This window comes from Stenella coeruleoalba (assembly GCF_951394435.1).
Source record: "Stenella coeruleoalba genome assembly, chromosome: 1".
In the NCBI taxonomy this organism is placed as follows: domain Eukaryota; kingdom Metazoa; phylum Chordata; class Mammalia; order Artiodactyla; family Delphinidae; genus Stenella; species Stenella coeruleoalba.
The window spans coordinates 112,044,001-112,070,819 of NC_137169.1; the positions used below are offsets into that span (position 1 = coordinate 112,044,001).

The 26,819-nt window shown below is 44.8% G+C and overlaps 3 protein-coding genes across 9 annotated transcripts in view; 2 read left to right on the forward strand and 1 right to left on the reverse strand.

Moving 5' to 3' along the window:
* The window catches only part of DAP3 (death associated protein 3), a gene marked incomplete at its 5' end in the record, with an annotated part of 29,355 nt that extends 19,794 nt beyond the window's left edge, over positions 1–9,561 (forward strand). For all 3 annotated transcript variants that reach the window (XM_079904656.1, XM_079904657.1, XM_079904658.1), the window contains 9 exons: positions 761–869; positions 2,227–2,319; positions 2,960–3,090; positions 3,781–3,861; positions 3,950–4,108; positions 4,803–4,862; positions 5,350–5,439; positions 8,198–8,315; positions 9,232–9,561. In XM_079904656.1, coding sequence (XP_079760782.1) covers positions 761–869; positions 2,227–2,319; positions 2,960–3,090; positions 3,781–3,861; positions 3,950–4,108; positions 4,803–4,862; positions 5,350–5,439; positions 8,198–8,315; positions 9,232–9,317 — 927 coding nt within the window. In that variant the 3' untranslated portion in view covers positions 9,318–9,561. The remainder of the gene's footprint in view (positions 1–760; positions 870–2,226; positions 2,320–2,959; positions 3,091–3,780; positions 3,862–3,949; positions 4,109–4,802; positions 4,863–5,349; positions 5,440–8,197; positions 8,316–9,231) is intronic.
* Positions 9,562–14,798: 5,237 nt separating this feature from the next.
* MSTO1 (misato mitochondrial distribution and morphology regulator 1) lies at positions 14,799–19,182 on the forward strand. Of its 2 annotated transcripts, none has more exons than XM_079904719.1 (14): positions 14,799–14,915; positions 15,026–15,161; positions 15,663–15,732; positions 15,828–15,903; positions 16,166–16,220; positions 16,307–16,445; positions 16,612–16,729; positions 16,807–16,941; positions 17,049–17,201; positions 17,504–17,635; positions 17,709–17,893; positions 18,348–18,452; positions 18,542–18,658; positions 18,925–19,182. In XM_079904719.1, exons 1-14 carry the CDS (start codon positions 14,832–14,834, stop codon positions 19,091–19,093), a joined length of 1,674 nt encoding a protein of 557 aa, XP_079760845.1. In that variant the 5' UTR covers positions 14,799–14,831; the 3' UTR covers positions 19,094–19,182. The 2 variants fall into 2 exon arrangements, with proteins under 2 accessions (XP_079760845.1, XP_079760844.1); XM_079904718.1 differs by having other exon boundaries at positions 18,542–18,654; positions 18,952–19,182.
* A 408-nt stretch (positions 19,183–19,590) lies between these two features.
* Positions 19,591–26,819, reverse strand: part of GON4L (gon-4 like) — an 87,345-nt gene continuing 80,116 nt past the window's right edge. For 3 of the 4 annotated variants that reach the window (XM_079904682.1, XM_079904680.1, XM_079904681.1), the window contains 7 exons: positions 24,305–24,448; positions 24,083–24,202; positions 22,794–22,907; positions 22,023–22,233; positions 20,347–20,974; positions 20,152–20,254; positions 19,591–19,745 (listed from right to left, as the gene is read on the reverse strand). In XM_079904682.1, coding sequence (XP_079760808.1) covers positions 19,596–19,745; positions 20,152–20,254; positions 20,347–20,974; positions 22,023–22,233; positions 22,794–22,907; positions 24,083–24,202; positions 24,305–24,448 — 1,470 coding nt within the window. In that variant the 3' untranslated portion in view covers positions 19,591–19,595. Of the gene's footprint in view, positions 19,746–20,151; positions 20,255–20,346; positions 20,975–22,022; positions 22,280–22,793; positions 22,908–24,082; positions 24,203–24,304; positions 24,449–26,819 lie in introns of those variants that run through there. The other variant, XM_079904683.1, reaches the window with a different exon arrangement.

Below are 26,819 nucleotides of genomic sequence, written 5' to 3' on the forward strand. Positions count from 1 at the left end.
TCTAGGTGGCTACAGTTATAAGAATTAGCTAAAGGGACTTCCCTGGTGGTCCAGTGGTTAAGAACCTGACTTCCAATGCAGGGAACGCGGGGAACTAAGATCCCACATGCCATGGGGCAGCTAAGCCCACGCGTCACAACTACTGAGCCTCTGCCCCCCCAACTAGAGAGCCCACGTGCCGCAACTACAGAGCCCAAGCACTCTGGAGCCCACGAGCCACAACTAGAGAGAAGCCCGCGTGCCGCCAACGAAAGATCCTGCGTGCCGCAACGAAAGATCCTGCATGCCGCAACTAAGACTCGATGCAACCAAAAATAAATTAATTAATTAAATTTAATTTAAAAGAAAAATTAGCTAAAAATAAATTTAAAAGAATTAACATTTATTTGATGCTTACCATGTGTCAGATGCTTTGTTAAGCATTTTACACGCTTTTAATATTTATATCAACCTTAAGTAGGTTACATAGTTATGTCTGGATTATTTGTAAATTTCAATTAACTGATGTAATATCTGTGCTTCATTTACAGAAATAATCAAAAGCTGAATGTTACACACTTGGTGCGGGATAATGTGTTTCAATTTTTAGCTAAATTACATGGCTAAATTTTCAAATTCAATACCAACCTCTCCTAACTGAATAAATGAAAAATAGGCAATTTGATGCTATGGTTGCTATGTTGGACTCAGTGTATATTACCAAGAACTGGCTAGAAGTTCCACACCCCACCCTCTCCTTCCTCTTTCCCTGTTTTGTTAGGTGAAGACATTCAATGAAGCTTGCCTGATGGTAAGGAGACCAGCCCTAGAGCTTCTGCATTACCTGAAAAACACCAATTTTGCTCATCCAGCTGTACGATACGTTTTCTGTATCCTTTCCTGCTTGCCTGGGCTATCTGAGCCAATGCTTTCCTTCCTCAAATGTGGGAAAAGAAGAAATGCTTTATTTGTTGACAGTTGAAGTGTCCCTTTCAGTGGTGTTTTCTTTCTTTCTTTTTTTTTTTTTTAATTAAGAAAATACCTTTATTTTTAGCCAGAAGGGGTTAAGTCAGAATTGACACTCCTGTAGTAAGAGTGCATGAAAATTCTAATATTTTGAAAATTGACTAAATTTATTTTCCTCAGGAACTTGTTTCTTTTACTCCTTGCTCTAATTGGAGATTTTTGCAGTCCTAAATTTAAAAGACATAAGTAATCTATTTTAGTGGTACTGTCAAAACAGCTTTTTTTAAAAGAATTAGGTATGAACATATTAAATAGCATATTAACATACTCCAACTTTTGGTGGCTCATCTCTAAAATGACCCAATTCTTCATCTCATGTTGTGTTTCTCCTGTTTTAGTTTATCACTTAAGATGCTTCATTTGCAGTTGAGTAAGAAGAAAGTCCAACTCACAATGGCTTAGGTAATAAATGATTTTTGCCTAAGGAACAGGAACATCAGGTTTAGGCTCAGGTTTGGTTATTTCAGCAGTTCATTGAGGTCATCAAGAACTCAGATTCCAGGACCTCCCTGGTGGTCCTGTGGGTAAGACTTCGCTCTCCCAGTGAGGGGGACCCGGGCTCGATCCCCGGTCGGGGAACCAGACCCCACAGGCATGCCAAAACTAAAGACCCTGCGCGCTGCAACCAGGACCGGGTGCAGCCAAAACAAACAAATGAATATTCTTTTAAAAAAGAGAGAACTCAGATTCCTTTAATCTTTCTGCTGTCATCCTCACCATATTAGGTTTTGTCTCCAGGTTGATTTCTTCATGTTGACAAAATGGTTACAGCAGCTCCAAACATCTCATCTTCACAGAGCCATGTCCAAAGGCCAGAAAAGTAAACATTCCTTTCTTGCATTCTTTTTTTTTTAAAACAAAGAAAAATTTCCCAGAAGCTTCCATCAGACATCCCTCATTTCATATTGCCCAGAATTACATCACACATCCATTCCTAAATCAATTCCTGGTGAGAAAAAAGAAACTACTATTCCTTTCTCTTTTTTTATAAATTTATTATTTTTAAAAATATTTATTTATTTGGCTGTGCCAGGTCCTAGCTGCAGCACACGTGATCTTTGTTGCGGCATGCAAGATCTTCAGTTCTGGCATGCGGGATCTTTTAGTTGCGGCATGCAGGATCTAGTTCCCCAACCAGGGATGGAACCCGGGCCCCCACATTGGGAGCGTGGAGTCCCAACTACTGGAAGGTGGTGTTTTCTTTAACAGCAAGTGCTTTAGATGGCGAGAAGGGAACAGGAAAAACCCTCAGTCTTTGCCATAGTATTCATTTCTGTGCAAAACAGGATTGGCTGATACTGCATATTCCAGATGGTAAGAACTTCCCTCACTATGTTGGGGTTAGTTATTCTGTTACTGTGGTAACATTGTGGCTTCAATTTTCTGACAGGGCTCTGACAACTAAGGGAGAAGTCTTTGCTCCAGGTACAGGCTGGTCTGAGTTAGTTTTGGAACCTTTTGATAATTAGAATGAAGTATTTTTTGGCGCAGCAATCCTCACTTTGATAGCTAATGCCCAAGAGCATAAACTCCCCCCTTAGTGTTCACCACAAGCTTTATTGCCATCAGCCAACAACTTTGAGTACCCTTAGACCCTTTGACATGGTACTGTTTGTCAGCATTCTAGGTTGTCAGCATGGATCTTAAAAACTTAAACTCTCATACTTCTCATATATCCCTCCTTGTTTTGTTCAGTGTTGTTTGCATCCACATTTTCTGCCTTTAAAAACTGCCAGGAAGCTGAGGTGACCTTTAATCCATTTATTTGTGTATTGTGTGTAATGATAATATTTAAGATGGACCAGACCAAAAAGTAAACCTCTGAAGCAAGAAGGCTTTAAGAAATATATATGGGAAACTAAAGTCATCTCCCGTAACTTAAAGAAGCATAGAGTATTTTGAGTTGAATACAGTCAGTTCCTGCCTAGTTTGTTTTCTTTTGCCTTTTGATTAGCTCATCTTTGGGTGAAAAACTGCCGGGATCTTCTGCAGTCCACCTACAACAAACAGCGCTTTGATCAACCTTTAGAGGCTTCAACCTGGCTGAAGAATTTCAAAACTGCAAATGAGCATTTCTTGAGTCAGGTGACTAGACTCCCAGAAGTTTGGTGCTGGACAATCTTTTAAGATTTTTATCTTCTTTGTGCCCTGAGTACCAGTAGACTATGGAGAACTAATATTGTAGTTGGGATAACTATACCATTTTGTATTTCTTTCATACATTTTATTCACAGTGAGTTCACACGCTGAAACTCATTTATCCATGTAAAATAAAGAGGCAGCAGTAAGCTAGTCGCATCTGGTGGGTAGCAAAGTGAAGTCCAGATTGCTTCATTGACTTTTCCAAGGTGACAGCCTAAAATCCTCTAAGACACATTTCAACTACATAATTTTCTCCAGATTAGATCTCTTAGGTACCAGAAACATATTCGTAAAATTATTCTCTAGTGATGCTTGGATACAGTCTCTAGGCCAGGGATTTTCAACTCTGGATGTAAGTCAGAATCACCTAGGAGCTTGTTAAAAATGCACGTGCCAAGGCTTCATCCTGGGCCTTTTTAGTCAGAATCCCTTACTTTTTTGTGTGTGTTTTTTTAAGCTCCAGGCAGAAATGGGCTAGAAAGCATTCACTTCCCTGCTGAGCTCTCTTACAAGGCTTGAAAAATAGATGAAAATAGAATGCTAATAACCTTAGCCTCCTACCCTACCTTCTTAGCTAGGGATGGGTTCATCCTTAGGCTAAGTGGCCTTTTTTGGTCTTTGTTTTATTTTTAGATAAAAGTTCAAGAGAAGTATGTCTGGAATAAGCGAGAAAGCACTGAGAAAGGCAGTCCCCTGGGAGAAGTAGTTGAACAGGTATAAAAAAAGACACTGAACATGTACTATGTCTAACCAGAGACAGCCTCTTGTAGGACTGCAAGCCACTGTCTCTCTTTCCCTACAGGGCATAACGCGGGTGAGGAATGCCACAGATGCAGTTGGGATTGTGCTCAAAGAGCTAAAGAGGCAAAGTTCTTTGGGTATTTTTCGCCTCCTGGTGGCAGTGGATGGAGTCAATGCTCTCTGGGGAAGGACCACACTGAAAAGAGAAGATAAAAGCCCGGTAGGAAAACTGAGTTTCTCTATTTTGGTTTCTCTGATTTCAGAACCCATCATATACGTAGGCTGGGACATAGCCTTCTAGACCATGCAGTATATTTTCTTGCCTTGGAATATTTGAAATAAGATGTATAGTGAAAATAGTATCAGAAGGAGATGATGCCACATTCCATCATCCACTGAATACCAAGAGCATGACAACAAAAGCTGTGGTTTCTTTGTCAATTTTCTTCTTTCTATTCTCTTTTCAAAATGATGTTCTCTGGTCTAAGCAGAGACGATCAGAAGCATCAAGGAAGGGGGTGGGTTGGGGTAGTGGGTATTTTCTCCCTTGGTAACTCTTTTGAATCTCCAGAAGCATGGCAGTTTGAGGAGCAGTGGCCATGTAGCTTATTCCAGAGGTACCTTCAGGTACTATAGTTATGTAGTAGTTGAGGATTTTTTTTTCCTCTTTTTTTTTTTTGGCCTCACAGCACAGCTTGTGGGATCTTAGTTCCCTGACCAGGAATTGAACCCAGGCCCTCGACAGTGAGAGTGCAGAGTCCTCCAGAGATTTCCCAGCTGAGGATTTTCTAGTTGTTGTCAGTGCAGATATCTCAGGGGAGCATCCGGGCAGAGCAAGTAATGTTCTCTTCTCTCCCTCTTTTCTCCCTTTCTCCTCCCTCTCACCTCTGTCTCACACATTGACCGATGTGCAGATTGCCCCAGAAGAACTAGCATTTATTTACAACCTGAGGAAAATGGTAAAAAATGATTGGGTGAGTGCACATGATACCTAACAGATTTCAGAAAGAAATGTATTTTCGTTTTAAAGATGTTCAACTGCCTCATTGCTAATACCTACCAGTCTCTAATTTTATGGACAGAAAGTTCTTATATCTTATTTAATTCTCATAACTGTACCAAGTTTTAAATCTATATATTTGTTTTCTTATCTTTCCACTTGACTGGAGTACACTTATTCAAAACCATTTTTTTTGAAATATTGGCATAATTTCACTTTGCTGCAATTGTTGAAGGTGTTTTTATTTCTTATCAACTTTGGAAAGGATTTTGATAAATTTAAGATCATGTAGCAATTTATTGTCAGAGTCAAATTGAGAATTAATAATCAAATTAGTTGCCAGTTAACTGTGCTAGATCACACTGCCATACCACCATATGGCAAAAAAAAAAAAAAACTGCAGATGATTAAAATGCATTTTTCTGTCTTTTTCAAATTCAGCTTTTTCTCCTTTCTTTCAGCAAGGAGGCGCCATTGTGTTGACTGTGAGCCAGACTGGGTCTCTCTTTAAGCCCCGGAAAGCCTATCTGCCCCAGGAGTTGCTGGGAAAGGTCAAATCACTGGAAAATTTGTTTACCCTTAGATAGTCATTCTGTCTAAATATACATACATATATATATTTTTTTTTTTTGGACATAATTTCAGACTTGGAGAAAAATGGTATTCCTCTGTGACTTCAGCTAGATTTCTAAAATGTTAACACTTTACCATGTTTGCTTTACTCTTTCTCTCCATCTATTTTTTTTTCCCTGAATAATGTGACAGTAACCTGAGATATGATGCCCTCTTTTATCTCTAAATAATGCATATTTCCTAAAATCAAAGATATTCTAGGGCTTCCCTAGTGGTGCAGTGGTTGAGAGTCCGCCTGCTGTTGCAGGGGACATGGGTTCGTGCCCTGGTCCGGGAGGATCCCACATGGCGCGGAGCGGCTGGGCCTGTTAGCCATGGCCGCTGAGCCTGCACATCCGGAGCCTGTGCTCCACAACGGGAGAGGCCACAGCAGTGAGAAGCCCGCGTACCGCAAAAAAAAAAAAAAAAAAAAAAAGATATGCTAATGTATAACCACAGCACAATTTTCAAAATCAGAAAGTTAACATTGACTGTTACCTAATCTATAGAATATATTCTGATTTTGCCAGTTATCCCAGTGTCCTTTACAGGAAAAGAAAGTCCTGGATAATGCACCGCACTCAACTGTCAGGTGTCTTTAGTCCCCTTTAATCTGAGACAGATCCTCAGTCTTTGTCTTTTATAACCTTAATATTTATATCTTTGTTTTTGAAGAGTACATGCTAGTTATCTTATGGGTTATTTTATGGGGTTGTCTGTTTTTTCCTGACTATACGTGATGTTAGAAGTTATAGTGTGTCTTCTCAGTGCATAATATCAGAAAGCACATGGAACTTATTTCTCCTGTTACTGGCAATATATACTTTGAACACTTAGTTAAGGTGCTCTCCACCTGATTTCTCCTCAGTAAAGTTACTCTTTTCCTTTTGTAATGAATAAGTATCTTGTGGAGATATACTTTGAGACTAGGTAAATATCCTTTTACTTCTCAAACTTCCCCTTACTAGTTTTAGTTTCCATCGGTGATTCTTCCCTAAATCAATTATCATGATAATTGCAAGATGGATATTTTCTAGCTCCACCATTACTTCTAAATGTATCAGTTGGCCCTCTCTTATATTTAAGAATTTTCCTTTCTCCCTTGTGTATTTGTTTCAATATAGACATGTGGATTCTTATTTAATGGGTTTAGAACCCATTAAATAATTACTATCATTATTTAGTTTGCTGCTTAAGATATCCCAGATTTGGCCAGTAGGAGCCCTTCAAGCTGGCTTCTCTGTCCCTTTAACATGTCCGCATCATTTTTCTCCCTACCTTTCCTCCTCTGTCCCCATCATTTCTAAGCACTTCTTTACTTTTGACACAAGAATATGTTCCAGGGCTTCCCTGGTGGCACAGTGGTTAAGAATCCGCCTGCCAATGCAGGGGACACGGGTTCGAGCCCTGCTCCGGGAAGATCCCACACGCCACAGAGCAACTAAGCCCATGCGCCACAACTACTGAGCCTGTGCTCTAGAGCCTGTGCTCCGCAACAAGAGAAGCCACCGCAGCGAGAAGCCCACACACCGCAACGAAGAACAGCCCCCGCTCACCACAACTAGAGAAAGCCCACGCGCAGCAACGAAGACCCAACGCTGCCAAAAATAAATAAATAAATTTATTTAAAAAAAAAAAAAAAAGGAATATGTTCCAGACTCATCTTGTACTTTCCATGCCCTAGCCCTAAAATCAGCCATTTCTTCAAGGAGCTTTGGTTCGTTTTAGAGGAGAATAGTATTTAGAAACCAAGACCTGAGTGCTAGGTATACTTATTGCTACTGGGATGTGGATGTCACTTCTTCTAGGCCCTCCAGCAGAGTTAGTAAGTAGATATATGCACTATTCATATATACAAACATACATGTATGTGTGCTATATGCATATATGTGTTTATATATACACATCCACACACATCTGTATCTGTCTCTCTATATTAAAAAACCATAAACCTGATACCTCTAGTTCCAGGCTAGCATCCCAGCATTCATTGTATCCTTCACCCTTTCCATATTTGTAACCCTCTTCTCCAACGATAATCTCTCATTCACAGTGTATTTACATATTAGCTCAATCTTAGATTATAGTAAAAGTAGTTTCAGAATTGCTAACCCTTGCCTCTATACAAATAAGCTGTGAACTAGAGGGCAAATTTTTTTTTTTTTTTTTTTTACTTCTGTCTTATTTAGGCTCAATATCTTTTAGAGCAGTTTTTATCTTTAGCCTAAGGGTCTGTTGTTCAAATATTCTGTTCAGAAGTTAGTTTGGGTTAGTTTCTCTCCTCCCTTCAGTGTTATGTTTGAACTTTGAAATACAATTTGATTCATTTGTTTTAGTTTATATAGGATCTTTTCCCCCATCCTTGTCATTTTAATTTTTTTGAGTATATGAACTATCAAAACTGTTGTTGACTATTGAAGTTAGAACTGTAAAAAAAATTTAAACACGTATATGATTATGTGTGTATACTCTCAGATAAGTGGCATTCCCCCCACCGCCCCCTACCGCCCCTTGCCTCAAGCGTTATCTCTTTTTTAAGTATATTTGTGGCCATGTAGAGCAAGGGTAGCCAGCCCCAGAGAACGTGGAGTAGAGGAGAATAGAACAAAATCTCAAAGACCTTATCCTCAAAGTGTTTAAATAAACACTGATTTGTCACTTAACAAATACTGTATCTTTATCCTTTTTCTTCTCCAGGAAGGATTTGACGCCCTGGATCCCTTTATTCCCATCCTGGTTTCCAACTATAACCCAAAGGAATTTGAAAGTTGTATTCACTATTATTTGGAGAACAATTGGCTTCAGCATGAGAAAGGTCAGTTGCTTAGCTTTTTCCTCTCACAGAAGAATCCCACTGAGTCAGAGCCTTGATCTCTTCTTCCCTCAGCAGCAGCCTGTAATTTGTACTTCATCTTTTTTCCCTTTATCTTGACTTCTTTCTGGCTAATTAGATGGTACAGAAGGTGTGGGGTTGGTTAAAGTTCGATTTACAAGAGACATTATATCTCTCCCTAAAATTCTCACGTTAGTCTAGAATAAGATGCTCATGCTAACAGAGGAGGTGAGACCGAACCCAGGTGATTGGGTTGCTGCCACACTCTGTCACATTTATTCATCGTTCAGCACACTTGCATTGAGAGGCTCATATGCTAGGGCACCCCCAGAACAACTGATGCTGTGTGAGAGGCTACTCCAGCACCAAACCAAATCCTTGCTATACCTGTCCTAGTACTTGTAGATGAAAGTGTTCCAGCTGCTCATTTAACCCTTGCCCTCAGTTCTGGGTGGGTGTGGGTCTGTTGGGGGGCGGGGTGCAGAGGAAAAATAAAGGTGGTTCTGTTACTAGGTAATAGAGAATTAGCTGCAGTTGGAATAGGTTATTAAAGGAATAGGGGGAAGAGTATAAAGCAGCTGTAGCATGATGAGTTAGGAGGCACAATGGAGAGATTTCTAAAAGGGCCTTGAGAGATTTGACAGTCCTTAAAGTCCAGAGGATAGTCTTGAAACAGAGGGAGAGATAGATGCTGGTTGGAGGAATAGAGACAGAAAAGGAAATTATGCATAGAAAAAATAATACTGGCGGATGGAATAAAGGGCCTAGAAGTGAGGTTTTGGGAGTGCTAATTATATCAGAACATAGTCTGGATAACGTAGCCTTTGACTACAGAATTTGCTAAGTAACACAATGCTACAGGAGAAAACTGCCAGTTTTCTGTTTGGCTCCATTTTAGCTCATACAGAAGAAGGGAAAAAGGAGTTGCTGTTCCTAAGTAATAGGAATCCTGGGCAGCTGGAGCGGCTCTGTGCCTACCTCTAAGCCATGGTCACAAGGTACGTGGAAGACAATGGACCTTTCTTCTAATGGACCCAATCAGATGAGGGAGTCCTGCAGTACACAAGAAGAGCAGCCAGGCACGTGCACTTATGGGATTGGACAGGACTGCAGTCAGCTCCCAGCCTTCGTTGCAGTGGGTTCCTTGTGATGTGACTGTGGTGGCAATAAGATGTCCTGAAACTAACATCAGTTTATTAGTTGTGGTTTTCACATTTTAAATAATCATGTAGCTTTTCCTAAAAAATTAAATTATCTTTCTTAAAGTGTTGTGTTATATTTATAAGATGGAAAGAGCCTTCAGATTGGCCAAATTGAATTTCTTTGGCATTCTGCTTGTTGAGACTAAATTCTACAGAAATTTTCCAGACTTTATTCAATTTAGGAGATTGAGACTCAATCTCCTGAACTTCTCACTCCCAGTCCATTCACTTCCTATTTACTCTTTTATCAATGGTCCCTGAGAACTTTCTTCAAACTCCAGCTGAGTCTGGCAACTTTGTATAGTACAGCCCCTTTCTACAGGTTCCTGAAAGAAGTTCTAAACCCCTACAGCATACATTGTATGTAGTGAATTAACATCTTTAATCCATGTAGAATAGTACTGTCTGTGTACCATCTTTCTGAGATTTGAGAAAACACTGACTCATCAATTTCAGAAGAGTCTGATTCTCTCACCATACCCAGGTTGTTGGTTCCAAAGAGTGAGAAGTTTGATTCCCAGATCTGCTGCTTATTAGCTAACTGTCTGAGCCTATTTCCTTCTCTAATTTTACCTTATCTCTGTTTCACCTTATGTAAAGGTAATAATAATGCCAAACTTTCAGGGATTTTGTGAGAATTAAATCACATAATAAATGTCAGGTGCCTCACACATAGTAGGCCCCCATAAATGATAGGTAGCTACTATTTACAACTTGGATTCTATTAATGCTTTATTTGAACAATTACTACGAGAAGAGAGTCTGAATGTATATCAGCATTTTTCACTAGAGAGCCAGCTGCCCCTACCCTATCCTCCTCAAGGATTCCCTGTCAAAAATAAAACCTCCATCCCTGACCCAGTCCCCAGACACTTTAGCTAGACTGATGTTCTAGCATCAAACTCAAAGATAACAGCCTTATAGAGACTGCTTAACCAGTTGGAAAGTTTGAATCCATTTAACAGATCCCTTTTAATATAGTTCTGCTTCTCTGACTGAACCCTGACCGATACGCCTCCCAATACAGATAGTCAAGCCTTGAGATCTGTCTTTTCAGGAGCTCAGATGGAGCTCCTCTCCATCCTTACTACCACTGCCTTTCATAACCCCATCGCTTCTTGTTTGAGTTACTATAATCATTTGCTAATTTGTTTCTCTGCCAACTACCCGTGGCTCCTCCCTCCAGTCTTTCACTGGGTTGCCTGAGTGAGCTCTCTAAACACAGCACATCATGCAATTCCCTTAATGTCATTCAGTGGCTTCACTATGCCTTTATTTTTGCCATGTATGGGTTACAAAGTTCAAACCATACAAAAACATTTCATAGAAAATCAGGCTCGTTTTCTCTCAGCTCCCTTTTCTAGAGGCAATCAAATTATAGAGACAAAATTCTAAAAAAATACACGTTTTTTTAAACACAATAGTGTACTTACTCTTCTATACCTTGGTGTTTCCAGGTATCTTGGAAATTGTACCTGCCAGGAGTTTTTCTTATAAATCGAGTGCCTGCTCTAAGGAATTTAAAAAGAAAAGGAAATAGCACACAGAACCTCCAAGAGGGACACTGTCACAAGCTCAGCAGCCACAGACAACATCCTAACCACAACAGGGGAGGGTCTGCTGTGATAAAGTCACCAGTGCTACTATGAACATTGACATTGCAGCCTATACTAATGATAATGGCAGCTAGCCCCCAGAAATTGCAGTGCTGCTGCCTCCCAAAAAAAGCAAGATGCCACTGCTCTTACCCTTACCAGATACTTACTGGACAGGACCTGAATCTGATTGACAAGCCTGATCCTTAACTGTAAATGAGGCTGGGAAATTGGCTTCCATCTTTGGAAGGCCAAGCTCATAATCAATATGCCTTCTTCTCTTTCATGAATGTGGAATAGTAAGCTGTATGACTATACTATCATTTATGTACAAAATCCTTACTGAAGAATTGCCTCATTACTTTTGCAATTTGCTAAATATGGATTCTTAATTTTTTCCCAAATAGTCTATCATAATCAACCCTATCCAGTCCCCTTTTTTTCTTAAGATCCTTCTACTGCAGACCTGATCCTCATGCCCCAATTTTTTCTGTCTCCATGCTAAGCCTGCTGCACAGCTGGTCTCTTGGGGCTTTTCTTCATCACTCAGGTGGACTGAATTCAGAATGAAAAGTAAGAAGCAAAACTCTCTTTCTTTTCAGATGACATATTCCTGTATATAGAAAACCTTAGGAAATCTCAAAATAATCTACTAGAACTCAAAACAAGTTCAACAAGGTCACAACAATACTACAAGATTAATATACAAAAACCAATTGTATTTCTCTATACTAGCAATGAAAAATCCAAAAATGAAATTAAGAAAGTAATTTTGGGGACTTCCCTGGTGGTGCAGTGGTTGAGAATCCACCTGCCAATGCAGGGGACACGGGTTCGATCCCTGGTCCGGGAAGATCCCACATGCCACGGAGCAACTAAGCCCGTGCGCCACAACTACTGAGCCTGCGCTCTAGAGCCTACAAGCCACAACTACTGAGCCCACGCACCTAGAGCCCGTGCTCCATAACAAGAGAAGCCACTGCAATGAGAAGCAGAAGCCCGTGCACCACAGTGAAGAGTAGCCCCCGCTCGCCACAACTAGAGAAAGCCCGTGCACAGCAATGAAGACCCAACGCAGCCAAAAATAAATTTATTTTTTTAAAAAATTAATAACTTAAAAAAAGACAAGACATATAAGTGGCTGACAGGATAGTGAAAAGATGTTCAACATCACTACTGATTAGGAGCAAATCGAAACCACAGTAAGATACCACCTCACACCCACTAGAATGGCTATAAATCAAAAAGACAATAATAACAAGTGTTGGGGAGGATGTGGAGAAAAAGCAACCCTCCATGGGAATTCCCTGGCGGTCCAGTGGTTAGGACTCGGTGCTCTCACTGCCAAGGGCCTGGGTTCAATCCCTTTTCAGGGAACTAAGATCCCATAAGCTGCGGGGTGCAGGGAAAAAGAAAAGGAACCCTCAAACATTTCCAGTGGAAATATAAAATGGAAATAATTTTAGAAAACAGTTTGGCAGTTCCTAAAAATGTTAAGCACGAAGTTATCACATGACCCAGCAATTCCACCCCTAAGTATCTACCCTAAAGAAATGAAAATATGTCCACACAAAGACTTGTGTTCAGGCAGCATGAGACTATTCATAGTAACATTATTCATAATAGCTAAAAAGTAAAAATAATCCAAATATCCATCTACTTGTAAACGGATAACCAGAAATGAGCAAAATACTAATACATACTACAACATGGGAACTCAAAAACCTTACGCTAAGACTCCAAACACACAAAAATACATTTGTATGATTATATGAAACATCCAGAAATGGCAAATCTATAACGGCAAAAGTAGATCAGTGGTTGGCTGGTGTTAGAGGTAGGAACAGGGTTTACCTGTAATTCCCCAGGAAGAATCTTTTGGGGATGATGTAAATGCTTTAAAACTGAATTGTGATGACTGCACAACTCTTTATTTACAAGATCATACACTTAAGATGGATGTAAGTGACACCTCAATATCATTTACTGTATATAAATAATACCTCAATAAGGGTGTTAGAAAGAAAAAAAACTGCAGTCAGATTTCTTCCTTCCCTCTATTCTTCAACGGGTTCATACCTTCATCAGGGTCTGAGACTCTCCCAGCCTCTTCTGGTTTCCCGAGACATTCCCACACAGGCATTTCCCCAATAAAGCACATGCATGTATAATCCCACTTGGTGTTTGCTTCTGGCGTATAGTATATTGTCTTCAAGAGACAAATTAAAGTTGCGAGTCAAAAAAAGATACACTGTGCAAACACTAACCAAAAGAAAGCTGGTTCATCTATATTACTATCGAAGTAGATATTAAGGTAAAACAGCATTATTTGAGAAAAAGAGGGATAGCTTATAATGGTGGAAGTTTCAATCCATCAGGAAAATAAAACTGTAAAGTAGTATGCAGTAATAACATAGCCTAAGAAATTAAAAACTGACAAAATTACAAGGAGATAGACAATCATAGCAGGAGAGTTAATATACTTCAGTGGGAGATGATATTTTCAACACAAGTAACTGACAAAGGGCTTGTATTCAGAATAAAGTACTTACTCCTGCAAATGGTTGAGATGACCCAAAAGAAAAATGGGCAAGAGACTTGAACATGCACTTCACAAAAGTGGCTATTCTAATGGTGATAAACATAAAAAGGTGCTCTCAATCTCACTAATCAGGAAAACTAAAACCAATGATATGGACTAAAAATTTTTAATGGTGGCAAGGTTATGGAACATCACCTGCAAGCACTCCTACACTGGTGGTGAAACTAAATTTAGAAAAGTTTGGTGTTATTTACCATATTCACACATTCCCATCCTTATGATCCAACAATTACACTCCTAGGTATATATACAACAGAAATGTGTGCATGTCCACATGCACAAGAATGTTAACTGTAGCACCTAATAGCCCCAAACTGGAAACAATTCCAAAGTCCATTATCAGCAGAGTAGATCATTTGAGGTATATTTCTACAATGGCATTCTGAAGCAATGAAAATGAACTATAAGTATATGCAAGAACAGGGAAGAAGTTAACAATATTGAGCAAAAGGCAGACGCAAAAGAATATGTACTCGGATTGACTTACATTATATACATAGATAGAGCGAGCCAGTCCACAGGGTTAGAAGTCAGGAAGGCTGTGAGTTTTGGACAGGAAGGAGAGGACACATGTGAGGCTTTAAGGTAGCGTCTAGTTTTCTGGCAAGGTTTTATTTTTTGCCTGAGTCGCTATTAGCCAGCAGAAGTATCCTATGAAAAAAAAAAGTATCCTATGAAAAAAAAAAAAGTAGCCAGCAGAAGTATCCTTGCACAACAGCTGCAAGAGCCGTCAGGAGTAGGTAGGAGAATCTTTAGTGAGCCGCACCAGGAACCCCACGGGGGATGCAGAGAACCCAGCACCAAGAACGCTCCAGCACGGCGCTTGAGCCCTAGTGCCCACAACTTCCGGCCTGCGCCACTGCACCCCGCCCCTCGACAACAACGACTGATAAGCAAGACTGTTCCACGCCAGGAAGAGGCGGGGTATGAAGAGCGGGGTCATTAAAGCCCAACGAATCGTTTATCCTATGGGAAAGGATGTGTTTATGGGCCAATAGGACGCCGGGACTGAGGCCCCACCCACAAGCCTGCTGAGCCAATCGGCAAGGAGCAGCGAGTGGGCAGGCTGTGGCTGTGCTACCCAGCGGAGCCGCGCAGCATGGCGGGGGGTCCCCGGGAGGTGCTCACTTTGCAGTTGGGACATTTTGCGGGTTTCGTGGGAGCGCACTGGTGGAACCAGCAGGTAAGGTCTCTGGGCGGCTGCCTCAGCTGAACCTTTCCGGATCTCCAGTCCTTGCCTCCGGCCTGTTCCTCTCGCCACCCGAGTCCAGTCCTTCCTCTGTGCCTCCCCAGGATGCTGCGCTGTGCAGGCCGACCGATGCCAAAGAACCGCCGGGAGAGCTGTGCCCCGACGTCCTGTACCGGACCGGCCGGACGTTACACGGCCAAGAGACTTACACGCCGAGACTCATACTCATGGATCTGAAGGGTTAGGTGGTGGCTGGAGTCAGCCAATTCCCAGTGTTCTCCTTCGCGTGTGGAGTCTCTAGCATCCGTTCGCGTCAAGATCCTTGACCCCGACTATACTAGGCTGAAGGACCAGAGATGAGGAGCCCCAAGGAGGGCTAACCACAGTATGCCAACACCTGAGGGGACGCAAGAAAGCAAAATTTTATTCCGTTCAAGAGCTATCTCTGGAATGGGCTACTTGTCCCTAGACACAGTGAGATGGAACTGTGGCGCTCCCGTAGAACCACTGGGTGTGGTCTTTGCCCAGGTCCCAAAGCTAAGGACTAAGCTTGGAAATGAAGGATGGAATCTACATTCTCCTAGGCAAGGGTTTTTTTCAACCCATGTCTAATCAAGAAAGCTTGGAAGGGCCAAGTGCTGGAGTGATGATGACAGCAGGTTGTCAGGTGATCAGAGGAAGGTTAGCTGAACGACTGGAGGGACAGGGCTTTACCTAACATTGTCTGTTATTTTTGTACAGGTAGTCTGAGCTCCCTAAAACAAGAAGGTGGACTCTACAAGGACAAGCAGCTAGATGCTGCAATAGCATGGTACTTGTGATGTTTGGAAAGGAGTTGGGAAGGAGCACAGCAAGCTGGAGAACTCAGGGAAACTGACACTATGATCAATCTCCAATTTCTTTCAGGCAAGGGAAGCTCACCACACACAAAGAGGAAATCTATCCCAAGAACCCTTATCTCCAGGACCTCCTGAGTGCAGAGGTGAGGGCCTCTGCCCTGAACTTTTAAGCCCAGTGCTACAACCAGAGTGCCTCCACTGGGGCAGAGAAAAAGAGAATTTTAGCCATCTTAAATGCCCTAGAATGGTATTTTGAGGAAAAGCACTTTTTTCTCCTACTAAAGGACTGTGAGTACGTGAACGGAAAGGAAGTTGTAGGGTGTGGCCAGCAAAATCAGGGAGGATAAATCAACTTTTGCGTCTAGACGGCCTGGACCTAAATGTAGATTTTCTCATCCCGCCCAGGGAGTGCTGAATAGTGATGGTATCTGGAGGGTCAAATCCATTCCCAATGGCAAAGGTGAGACTTCTCCAGATACTGCAAAATGGGGAGTGGGGCAGAGCAGGAACATGGAGAAAGGTACGTTTCCTCTGCTTTTTCTTCAGGTCCCCCACCATTCACCACCGCTACAACTCCAAAACCAGTTATCCCCACAGAGGGCAGCATCAGAGTCTGGTCAGACTTTCTCAGAGTCCATCTCCATCCCCGGAGCATCTGTATGATTCAGAAGTACAACCATGATGGGTATGGAGGGCCCCAGAGGCTGTGAGGCAAGAAACTGGGTCCCCACTAATGTTGGATGAGGCTCTTGAGGCCATCTTCCCTGCCCTCCTCCAATACAAGAGCTCTTGGGCGGAGGGATGGAAGTGGGGGAGTCCTGTAAATCCTGGACTGTGTTTATGCATGGCAGGGAAGCAGGTCGCCTGGAGGCTTTTGGCCAAGGGGAGAGTATCCTGAAGGAACCCAAGTACCTGGAAGAGCTGGAGAACAGGCTGCACTTCTACGTGGAGGAATGCGACTACCTGCAGGTAGCTGCGTGGCATCGTGGGCACTTGGGTAGAAACTCCCCTCATCCTGCTGACTTTCGCCATTCACCTCTCTCCAGGGCTTCCAGATCCTGTGTGACCTGCACAATGGCTTCTCTGGGGTAGGCGCCAAGGTCGCAGAGTTGCTACAAGACGAGTATTCAGGGCGGGGAATAATAACCTGGGGCCTGCTCCCTGGTCCGTACTGCCTCGGGGTGAGTAGTTCTTGTGGGGAGAAACGGTCACAGGGTAAGGAGGGAGAAATGAGGATAGCCCAGTGAGAAAGTTGGTTCAAACAAACTACTCTCATTTCTTTCACCAGGAGCCCCAGAAAAACATCTACCGTCTGCTAAACACAGCTTTCGGTCTGGTGCACCTGTCTGCTCACAGCTCTCTGGTCTGCCCCTTATCCTTGGGTGGGAGCCTGGGGCTGCAACCTGAGCCACCTGTCAACTTCCCTCACCTGCAATATGATGTAAGGCTCCATGCTCTTGTTCTGACTGCAGCTAGTGACAGGGCAACACACACATGCGCACGCGCACACGCTCGCCAAGTCAGCCTTTATCTGCTACTGGCTCTATTCTTGAAGCCTCAGCTTGAACTCGGCTCTGATGTGGCCTCTTAGATGACATTGTCCTATGCTTATCCAGCCCTGGGCCAAACACACCCCTGCTTTGTCCCAACGCATGCGGGCCTCTCTGCCATTACTATTCTGCCTCCACACTCTCTTTTCCACACCCAGAAGGCCAAGTGCTCTTCTCTGTATCCTCTTTACAGGCCGCTCTGCCCTTCCACTGTGGCGCCATCCTGGCTACAGCCCTGGACACAGTCACTGTTCCTTATCGCCTATGCTCCTCACCAGTTTCCATGGTTCATCTGGCTGATATGCTGAACTTCTCTGGGAAAAAGGTATTAAGCTTTGTGAGGAGATGGGTCAGAGCTGAGAAAAAGCTCTATAACTTGATTTCTTCCTTATCTTTAGGTGGTCACAGCAGGAGCAACCATCCCCTTCCCCTTAGTTCCAAGCCAGTCCCTCCCTGATACGCTGATGCAGCTTGGAGAGGCCACCCCATGGACCCCACTGTCTGCATGTGGGGACCCTTCTGGAACGTGCTGCTTTGCCCAGTCCGTGGTGCTGAGGGGTCTAGACAGAGCATGCCACACCAGGTGAGGGCTGGTGGTCCTTAGGAGCCCTTGTCAGACTTTTGTTTCACATCCTTTTCTCATACCTCTGGGTGTTCTAATGGCACTGCCCTGCTCGCCTTCCCTCTGGGCCACTTAAAAGAAAACAGGGGCTTCCCTGGGGGCGCAGTGGTTGAGAGTCCGCCTGCCCATGCAGGGGACGCGGGTTCGGGACGCGGGTTCGTGCCCCGGTCCGGGAAGATCCCACATGCCGTGGAGCGGCTGGGCCCGTGAGCCATGGCCGCTGAGCCTGCGCGTCCGGAGCCTGTGCTCCGCAGTGGAAGAGGCCACAACAGTGAGAGGCCCGCGTACAGCAAAAGAAAAAAAAAGAAAACAAAGGCTGTGAGCATCCCGATCAGCTGATGGCCTGAGAACCTAAGTCCTAGTTTCTCATTCATGCTGCCACAGATTAAAGGTTGTTTTGGCTTTGTTCTGGCAGTCAGCTCACCCCAGGGACACCCCTGCCCTCCCCCCTCCATGCGTGCACCACCGGGGAAGAAGTCTTGGCCCAGTACTTGCAGCAGCAGCAGCCTCGAGTCAGGAGGTCAGTATAATGCTTGCCCCCGCTCTCCTCCCAGACCTGCCACCTCCCCTGACTTCTTCTCACTCAGCTGCTGTCCTCTTGCCCCACAGCTCTTCTCATCTGCTGCTGACTCCCTGTAAGGTGGTTCCTCCTTACCCCTACCTCTTCTCCTCAAGCCTCAGCCAGCAGGGTTTGGTTCTGGATGGTCCCCCAACAGGGGCAGGTATGTAGGAGGTGAAGAAAACCAAGAGGTTTTCAAGCATGGGAGAGTTTTACTATACCCCTTCCTGGATAAGGTACTTGGGAAATTCCCAGTTTAACACTCCTTTATTCACCCTATGGCTCCTGAGAGAAGTGTTCTTCCTCTGGAGTGCTGGTATACAAAGGGGAGAGGACACAAAATTTATTGAGTTTACTATATAATCAAGTCTACCAGAGGCCCAGACTTCCCTGTGTGTGCAACAGACCGAGGGTAGAACAGTGCTCCATTCAGAGGGTTCCCGTTTCCCTCCCTCCGCAGCGGTGGAGAGCATCCCAGTGCTCGGGGCCCTCTGCTCCTCTTCATCCTTGAACCGGGCCCTGGGAGATTTGGCCAAAGATCTCGCCAGACTCGACCTGCGGCGCTGGGCCAGCTTCATGGACGCTGGAGTGGAACAGGATGACCTAGAGGAGACGCTGCAGGAGCTACGCAGCCTGGCCCAGTGCTACCAGAGTGGCGACAGCCTCATGGACTAAAGCTCCAAGAAAAGGAAAGAGCTAGTTTACAATAAAAACTGCTGGATGCAGGAGCTCAGTGTCTTTGGACTGGCTACACCAACATACGCATTTATCACATTTAGAAACACTGTGATCAGATCACACAACAATAAATATGTACCACCAGACAAAAAAGAAAAGAAAAAAACACACAGAAAAGGAACTGGGCTGCACTCTCCCTCAATGTTCTTTACAACGTAGATTCCTAAGGTCTTCATAAAAGACACACAGGATGGCAGGGCCATCCAACCCCCAGCCTGCCATTGTCCTTGTCCCTGGCCCTCTGCTCCGCCAGCTCCTCACACTGAGCTCAAGGGTTTTACAAGCAAAGTACAGCCACCCTTCCCCCGATCAGGGTGCCTGTTGGATTCAATCCTGTGCAGATGACATCCTCACGCTCCCAGGGTCTCACTCATCCAGCTCTTCCTCAGACAGAAGGTCCCCGTGGTCAGACAGCTGGTCTGTATTGCTGGTACTGGTCGCATCGTCCTCATCCTCGGAGCTGGCCTCGCAGGCTGTGTGGAAAAGCTGCATGAGTTCTCGAAAACGATGGGAAACCTAGGAGGAGAGGAGGAGGCTTGCGTTCACCTTTCTGAAGTTAGTAACATTTTAACATTTACTAAGCACTATATACCAACTTGAACAGTCTTGTTTGTTCTACACAGTAAGGCGGTGAGGGCTGTGCCCTCCTTACAGATAAGGAAGCTCGGGTTAAAAGGCTAAACATTTTGCCCAAAGTCACATTCCTTCTAAAAACAAAACTAGAATGCAGTCCCTGGGGCTTCTACCTCAAAATTCAATGCCCTCTCTCTTCTAGAGCTACGACTAACCACGCTGACAAGCCAAGGTTTTCCTCAGGGCAGACCTTTACAATCACCAATCACCTCTGAGTTGGCCAACCTGTCCTCTTCCTTTCCTTGGTTCCTCTGGAGCTTGAAGCTCTAGCAGAGTTTCCCCTACTTACCTCAGTAGGGGTCTTATTTCCCAGCTGCTGGGAGATGATGCTAAAAGTCTGCGGCTGTGCTCCTTGCTCCTGGCACATGGTCAGAATCACACGGTCAGCTTCCCTGGAATCCACATAAGGCAATTAATCTAAACCAGTAACATGGGTGTGCTCCATGCACTTTCTAAACACGCTCACACATCCATCCCCACCTACCTTGTCCACAGGACAACCTTTTCCCCTGTGGAGCTGACCTTGCTGTTGTTGGCACACACTGTAGCTTCTGTGGCCTTCGTCTGTGGCTCCCCCACTGGACCCTTTCCCTGTATTCCACTGTCTTTAGCCAAACCTCCTCTAGGGGCTTTGGGAGAAGTCTCTGAGGTGTCAGTACCTAATGAAGAAGATCCATGGACAGGAGACACCCCGTCCGCTGTCACCCCAGCTCTACTGGAAGGCAGCCAGCTCTCCTGAGTATCTGGTTTCCCAGACACCTGTCTTCCCCCTAAGTCTGCGGTCCTTGAGGAAACAGGACTCGGGAAGGAAGCAGGCGGTTCAACGGTTCCGGGCAATTTCTCAGTTTCTGAAGCATTCCAGACCAGCATGGAAGCCTGTGACTCATGCCCTGGCTTATGGCCCTCGCCCTCATCCTGAAGTCTGGGGGATGCCCTGGGGCAGGAGAGAACCTCAGGCCCAGCCTGGTTACTCCTAACAGCGCACAGCACAGTTCCAGTTTTGGAGGGAAGCTGAGGAGTCTCTGGTGAGCAGGGCGGTGGGCCATCGAGGAGGAGCTGGTCTGTAAAAGTCACTTCTTGAGGAGACAGCAAAGTGCTCCCTGCTGCCAATCCTGTTTAGGAGGAAAATAAGGATCTAAGGGTATGGACAGTGTAACAATGCATCTAAGGACACAAATTACCACGGGGTCACTCTGGCAAGCTACCGTGATAAAGTTCTAAGGTCCAAGAGTGAGGTGAGGGTGGGGGCTAGGGTCACTTATATAAAGATATGAAGTCCGACTGCCAAAGCTGAGGATGGCTGAGGCTTTAGGAATGCAGACCACAGAGGATATGGAGACAAGGGGAAGGGGTTCAGGAATGGGAACACAAGAAGAAAATGCTGGAACTTCCTGGTGGCGCAGTGGTTAAGAATCCGCCCGCCAATGCAGGGGACACGGGTTCAAGCCCTGGCCCAGGAAGATCCCACATGCCGCAGAGCAACTAAGCCCGTGAGCCACAGCTACTGAGCCTGCGCTCTAGAGCCCACCAGCCACAACTACCGAAGCCCGTGTGCCTAGAGCCCGTGCTCCGCAACAAGAGAAGCCACCGCAATGAGAAGCCTGCGCACTGCAAGGAAGAGTAGCCCCACTCGCGTAACTAGAGAAAGCCCGTGCGCAGCAACAAAAACCCAACACAGCCAAAAATAAATAAATTTATATTTAAAAAAAAAAAGAAAATGCTGGATTGTGTCGATTTGTAGCACTCTTATTTCTGCAAGAGGATTGAGGCCACAGGAAAGAAAATTAAGGCTGGACAGTAAGGATTTCCTACTGGTTTATTCGTAAAAGAGGTGGTAGTCCATCCCTGAAAAGACTAATAGGGCTTCCCTCGTGGCACAGCGGTTGAGAGTCCGCCTGCCGATGCAGGGGACACGGGTTCGTGCCCCGGTCCGGGAAGATGCCACATGCTGTGGAGCGGCTGGGCCCGTGAGCCATGGCCGCTGAGCCTGCGCGTCCGGAGCAACGGGAGAGGCCACAACAGTGAGAGGCCCGCGTACCGCAAAAAAAAAAAAAAGAAAAGACTAATATTATCCAGGCTCAAAGACGTTCTTGCTTGAAGTATGTGAGAATGAGACAGAAATAAAGGGAGAAAGGCTGGGCTGGCAGCTGGCTCACTCACCTGGAACAGGCATCTCTCCCTTTCTGGTACTCCTGCCAGTCCTGCTCTGGGTTGCCTCCGTGCTTTCTCGCTCTTCTGGGGTTTCCTCCTCCATCACGTCCTTGCCCTGCCCAGCTTCCTTAGCACCAGGCACGGGACTGGCCTCTCCATGGGGGCTGCCGCCTACCAACTCATGGGGCTCCTTGCTCTTGTAGGATTTGCTGTCACAGACCTGCAGAGATGGCCTTCTGGGTCAAGGGTCTTCTGACCTCTTTTGTCTTAGGGGCCGACCAAAGGAAGAAACCTTGCCATGATGCTCAGCAAGTCAACCAACATGCATGCCTGCTCCAACAATTGTAAATGGCCCAAAAAAGAGTGCTGGATTCTACCAATCCTCTAACCAAGGACTGTATTTCTGCTGCCAACCAACCCTACTTTAGAGAACCAGCATTACCTTTAGGCTATTTTCCTCACACAGGTTTGTTTCATTAAAAAAAAAAATCTAAGAGGGAAATATATGAACTGGTTGATTCTTCCCTATTCCAAAAGCTTCACCTACAAGATTCTCTTTAAAAAGCAAAATCCATTATACATATATTTTTAAAGATTCTATTTATTTTGCATACACACACTAATGTGTATGCGTACGGCATATTACTTATCCCCATGTAATCTTTTTAGGAATTCAATAAGGTACACATCTGTGGTAGCAAACAATACCCCAAACAGCAAGGCAACCTGGGGGTTGCCCTAGGCAGCTCCGATACCCCTTGGTACCAGTTCCCTCCTCACCTTGCTGCTGCAGTGGCTACAACTTCTCCTCTTGCTCTTCTTCATCTTGGAGTCAGGACCTCCCTCATGGCAGCAGCAGGCACAGTCCTTGGCCCCATCTGGCCACTCAGCCTCCTAGGAGACACTTGGGCTTGGTTAACTGCCAAGCATTTTTGGTACCAATAGAGGGAGCTAAGTTGTGAGCCACCTGAACAAGCCTGCCCCCTGACCCCCTTCCCCGCTTCCTTTCTCTTTCATTATACACCATCTCTTCACGTTGCCTGGGGAAATCAATGCCCAAACTCAACTAAAGCCTACTATGAATCCCTGAAACAATCTGTAAATGACCCAAAGACTGACATATCCCAGCTGCCCAGATGTTTCAAGAAATATTTAAGTGCAATATCATCTGAGGCAAAGTCACTGGAGAGCTCCCTCATGAGGTATGATCTACTCACTCGTCTGTCTTTGTTTCTGTCTCCCTGTTCCCTGAGCTCTCCCCTCTCCTCCAATCCCCTTGAGAGGGCTTTGTACATATGGAAGGCTCACTCAATGATACTCTGTTCAACAAACCCAAGACATAAGTACCATTACTATCCCCACTGACAATGAAGAAACTGAAACAAAGAGAGATTAAATAAATCGCCCAAGGTCATTCAGCTACTAAGAAGCAGTTTTCCCGAAGAAAGAGTACAAGACATGTAGTAAAGGGAAATGGACTAAAAAGACTACTTCTTGAAGAGCAATAGACAGCAGTGAGTACAAGCAGACTCTGGAGCCAGACAACGCAGGCTCAGATCCTAGCACTGCCCCTGATTAAACATGAGACCCTGGCAATGGCCCCTCTCTGTAATTCCGTTTCCTCTTCTATAAAATGCAAACAAGAGCAATCTTTTCATAGGGTTATTGTGAGAGTTCAACGAGTGAATAGTCCATGTAAAATATAAGAGACACGTGATACTTTGGAACACAGCTCAGTATTAGCTGTTGTCATTATTATTAAAATGATGAATCCTGGTTCTATTTTTTCACAAGAACAGAAAGGAAGAAGACCCAGCGACAAGAGAAATAGCTCTGAGCTAGAGAAACAGATCCTTCTAATGAGGCAATCATGGGTGGGACCTCTTCAGAAGCTGCACCGTTCTTCCCATGGGCTCTGCATGTCCACAGCAGCCTGACCTTTGGTTCCTGCTCCATGACTGCCTCAGATCACAGAGGCTTTTGCACCACCCTAAGCCAGAGAACCACTCAGACAGAAAACTCAAGGCTTGATTCATGAAAGATGGATAATCCCCAACAACCTGGTGTACCTTATCATGATTTTGGACCCCAATCTCTTTTCTTCTTTTGTTCTTTGAGGCTGTGGGTATCTTGGGAGGTTCCTCTTCCTCTTCCACATCAGGCAGTGCCACTTCTTCAAAGCCATCAAACTGGGGAGGAGTTGGTGCCACTCAACACAGACTCTGGGCAGATATCCCTCCTACACATGGCCTTCCCCCTTCACAACCCTACAGCAGCCTCACAGCCTGTACCTCATACTCTTTCTCCTCAGTCCAATTGATCTCTTCAAAGTCACCCATACGGCTAGCTGCTGGGCGCAAATGGTCAAAGAAGATGGAGAACTCATCCTGTAGGTGGTCATGGCCTTTGAGGAGCTGCCACATCTGTGTCTTGAGCTGGGGAGAGTTGCAGAAGGAAAGATAAAGTCTCCAGAGCCTCTCTAGGCCACCATTCCAAATCAATCCCACATACTTCTGGGTTCTACTTTCCTAGTTAACTGGGAGACACACAGAAGCCTCTCTTTGATAGCTAAGAACTCTTAAACTTCCTCTCCCTCCTTACTTGCCTACAAAGCAGGGGTACAGGCAGACCTCATTTTAGTGTCTTTCCTTTACTACACCTCATAGATACTGTGTTTTTTTACAAACTGAAGGTTCATGACAACGCTGTGTCGAGCAAATCTATCAGGACAGGGCTTCCCTGGTGGCGCAGTGGTTGAGAGTCCGCCTGCCGATGCAGGGGACTTGGGTTCGTGCCCCGGTCTGGGAAGATCCCACATGCCGCGGAGTGGCTGGGCCCAGGAGCCATGGCCGCTGAGCCTGCGCGTCCGGAGCCTGTGCTCCGCAACGGGAGAGGCCACAACAGTGAGAGGCCCGCGTACCGCAAAAAAAAAAAAAAAATCTATCAGGACCATTCTTCCAACACCATTTGCTCATTTCATGTCTCAGTGTCACATCCTGGTAATTCTCACAGTATTTCAAAATTGTTCGTTATTATTATATTTATTATGGCAATCTGTGATCAGTGATCTTTGACATTACTACTGTAATTGTTTGGGGGCACCATGAACCACACCCATATGAGAAGTGAAGAACTTAAAAAATAAAACGCTGTATGTGTTCTGACTACTCCATTGACCAACTGTTCCCCCATCTGTCTCCCTCTCCTTGGGACCCCCTATGCCTGAGACAATTAGGCCAATTTCAGTTGAACACTTAGGCCCTACGAAGCCTCAAATTGTTCAAGTGAAAGGTACAGTCGCACATCTCTCACTATAAATCAAAAGCTAGAAATGGGGCTTCCCTGGTGGCGCAGTGGTGGAGAGTCCGCCTGCCGATGCAGGGGACACAGGTTCGTGCCCCGGTCCGGGAAGATCCCACATGCCGCGGAGCAGCTGGGCCCGTGAGCCATGGCCACTGAGCCTGCGCGTCCGGAGCCTGTCCTCCGCGGCGGGAAAGGCCACAACAGTGAGAGGCCCGCGTACCGCAAGAAAAAGCTAGAAATGATTAAGCTTACTGAGGAAGGCATGTCTAAAGTCAAGACAGGCCAAAAGCTAGGCCTCTTGTGCCAAACAGTTAGCCAAGCTTTGAAAGCAAAGGAAAAGTTTGTGAATGAAATTAAATAGTGCTACTCCAGTGAACACACAACTGATAAGAAACTAAAGCAACCTTATTGCTGATATGGAGAAAGTTTTTGTAGTCTAAGATCAAACCAGAATATCAAACCAGTGACAACATTCCCTTAAGTCAAAGCCTAATCCAGAGCAAGGCCCTCTCTTCAGTTCTATGAAGGCTGAGAGAGGTGAGGAAACTGCAGAATAAAATTCTGAAGCTAGAAGAGGTGGTTCATAAAGTTTAAGGAAAGAAGCCATCTCTACAACATAAAAGTGCAAGATGAAGAAGCAAGCGCTGATGTAGAAGCTACAAGTTATCCGGAAGATCTAAGATAATTAATGAAGGCAGCTGCACTAAACAACAGATTTTCAGTGTACAAAAAAGCCTTTTATTGGAAGAAGATGCCATCTAGGACCTTCATAGCTAGAGAGGAGAAGTCAATGCCTGGCTTCAAAGCTTCAAAGAACAGGCTGACTCTCTCTTGTCAGGGGCTAATGCAGCCAGTGACTTTAAGTTGAAGCCAGTGCTCATTTACCATTCCAAAAATCCTAGGGTCCTTCCGCATTATGCTAAATCTACTCTGCCTCTGCTCTTTTAAATGGAACAACAGGGACATCCCTGGTGGCGCAGTGGTTAAGAATCCGCCTGCCAATGCAGGGGACACGGGTTTGATCCCTGGTCTGGGAAGATCCCACATGCCGTGGAGCAACTAAGCCCATGTGCCACAACTACTGAGCCTGCGCTTTAGAGCCCATGAGCCACAACTACTGAGCCCTCATGCCACAACTACTGAAGCACACGTGCCTAGAGCCCGTACTCTGCAACAAGACACTGTGATGAGAAGCCCGCGCACCACAACGAATAGTAGCCCCCGCTCGCCGCAACTAGAGAACACCTGCGCACAGCAATTAAGACCAAACGCAGCCAAAAAATTTTTTTTAATTATTAAATAAATAAATAAATGGAACAACAAAGCCTGGATGAAAGCACATCTGTTGACAACATGGTTTACTGAACATTTTAAGCTCACTGTTGAAACCTATTGCTCGGGAAAGAGTCCTTTCAAAATATTACTGCTCAGTGACAATGCACCTGGTCACCCAAGAGCTCTGATGGAGATGTACAAAGAGATTAATGTTGTTTTCATGCCTGC

Coding starts and splice junctions, on each gene's coding strand:
- MSTO1 (XM_079904718.1), top strand. CDS start 14,832: ATGGCGGGGGGTCCCCGGGAGGTGCTCACTTTGCAGTTGGGACATTTT. Junction 15,904..16,165: donor AGGACCTCCTGAGTGCAGAG/GTGAGGGCCTCT, acceptor CATCCCGCCCAG/GGAGTGCTGAATAGTGATGG. Junction 16,942..17,048: donor CTGGTCCGTACTGCCTCGGG/GTGAGTAGTTCT, acceptor TTCTTTCACCAG/GAGCCCCAGAAAAACATCTA.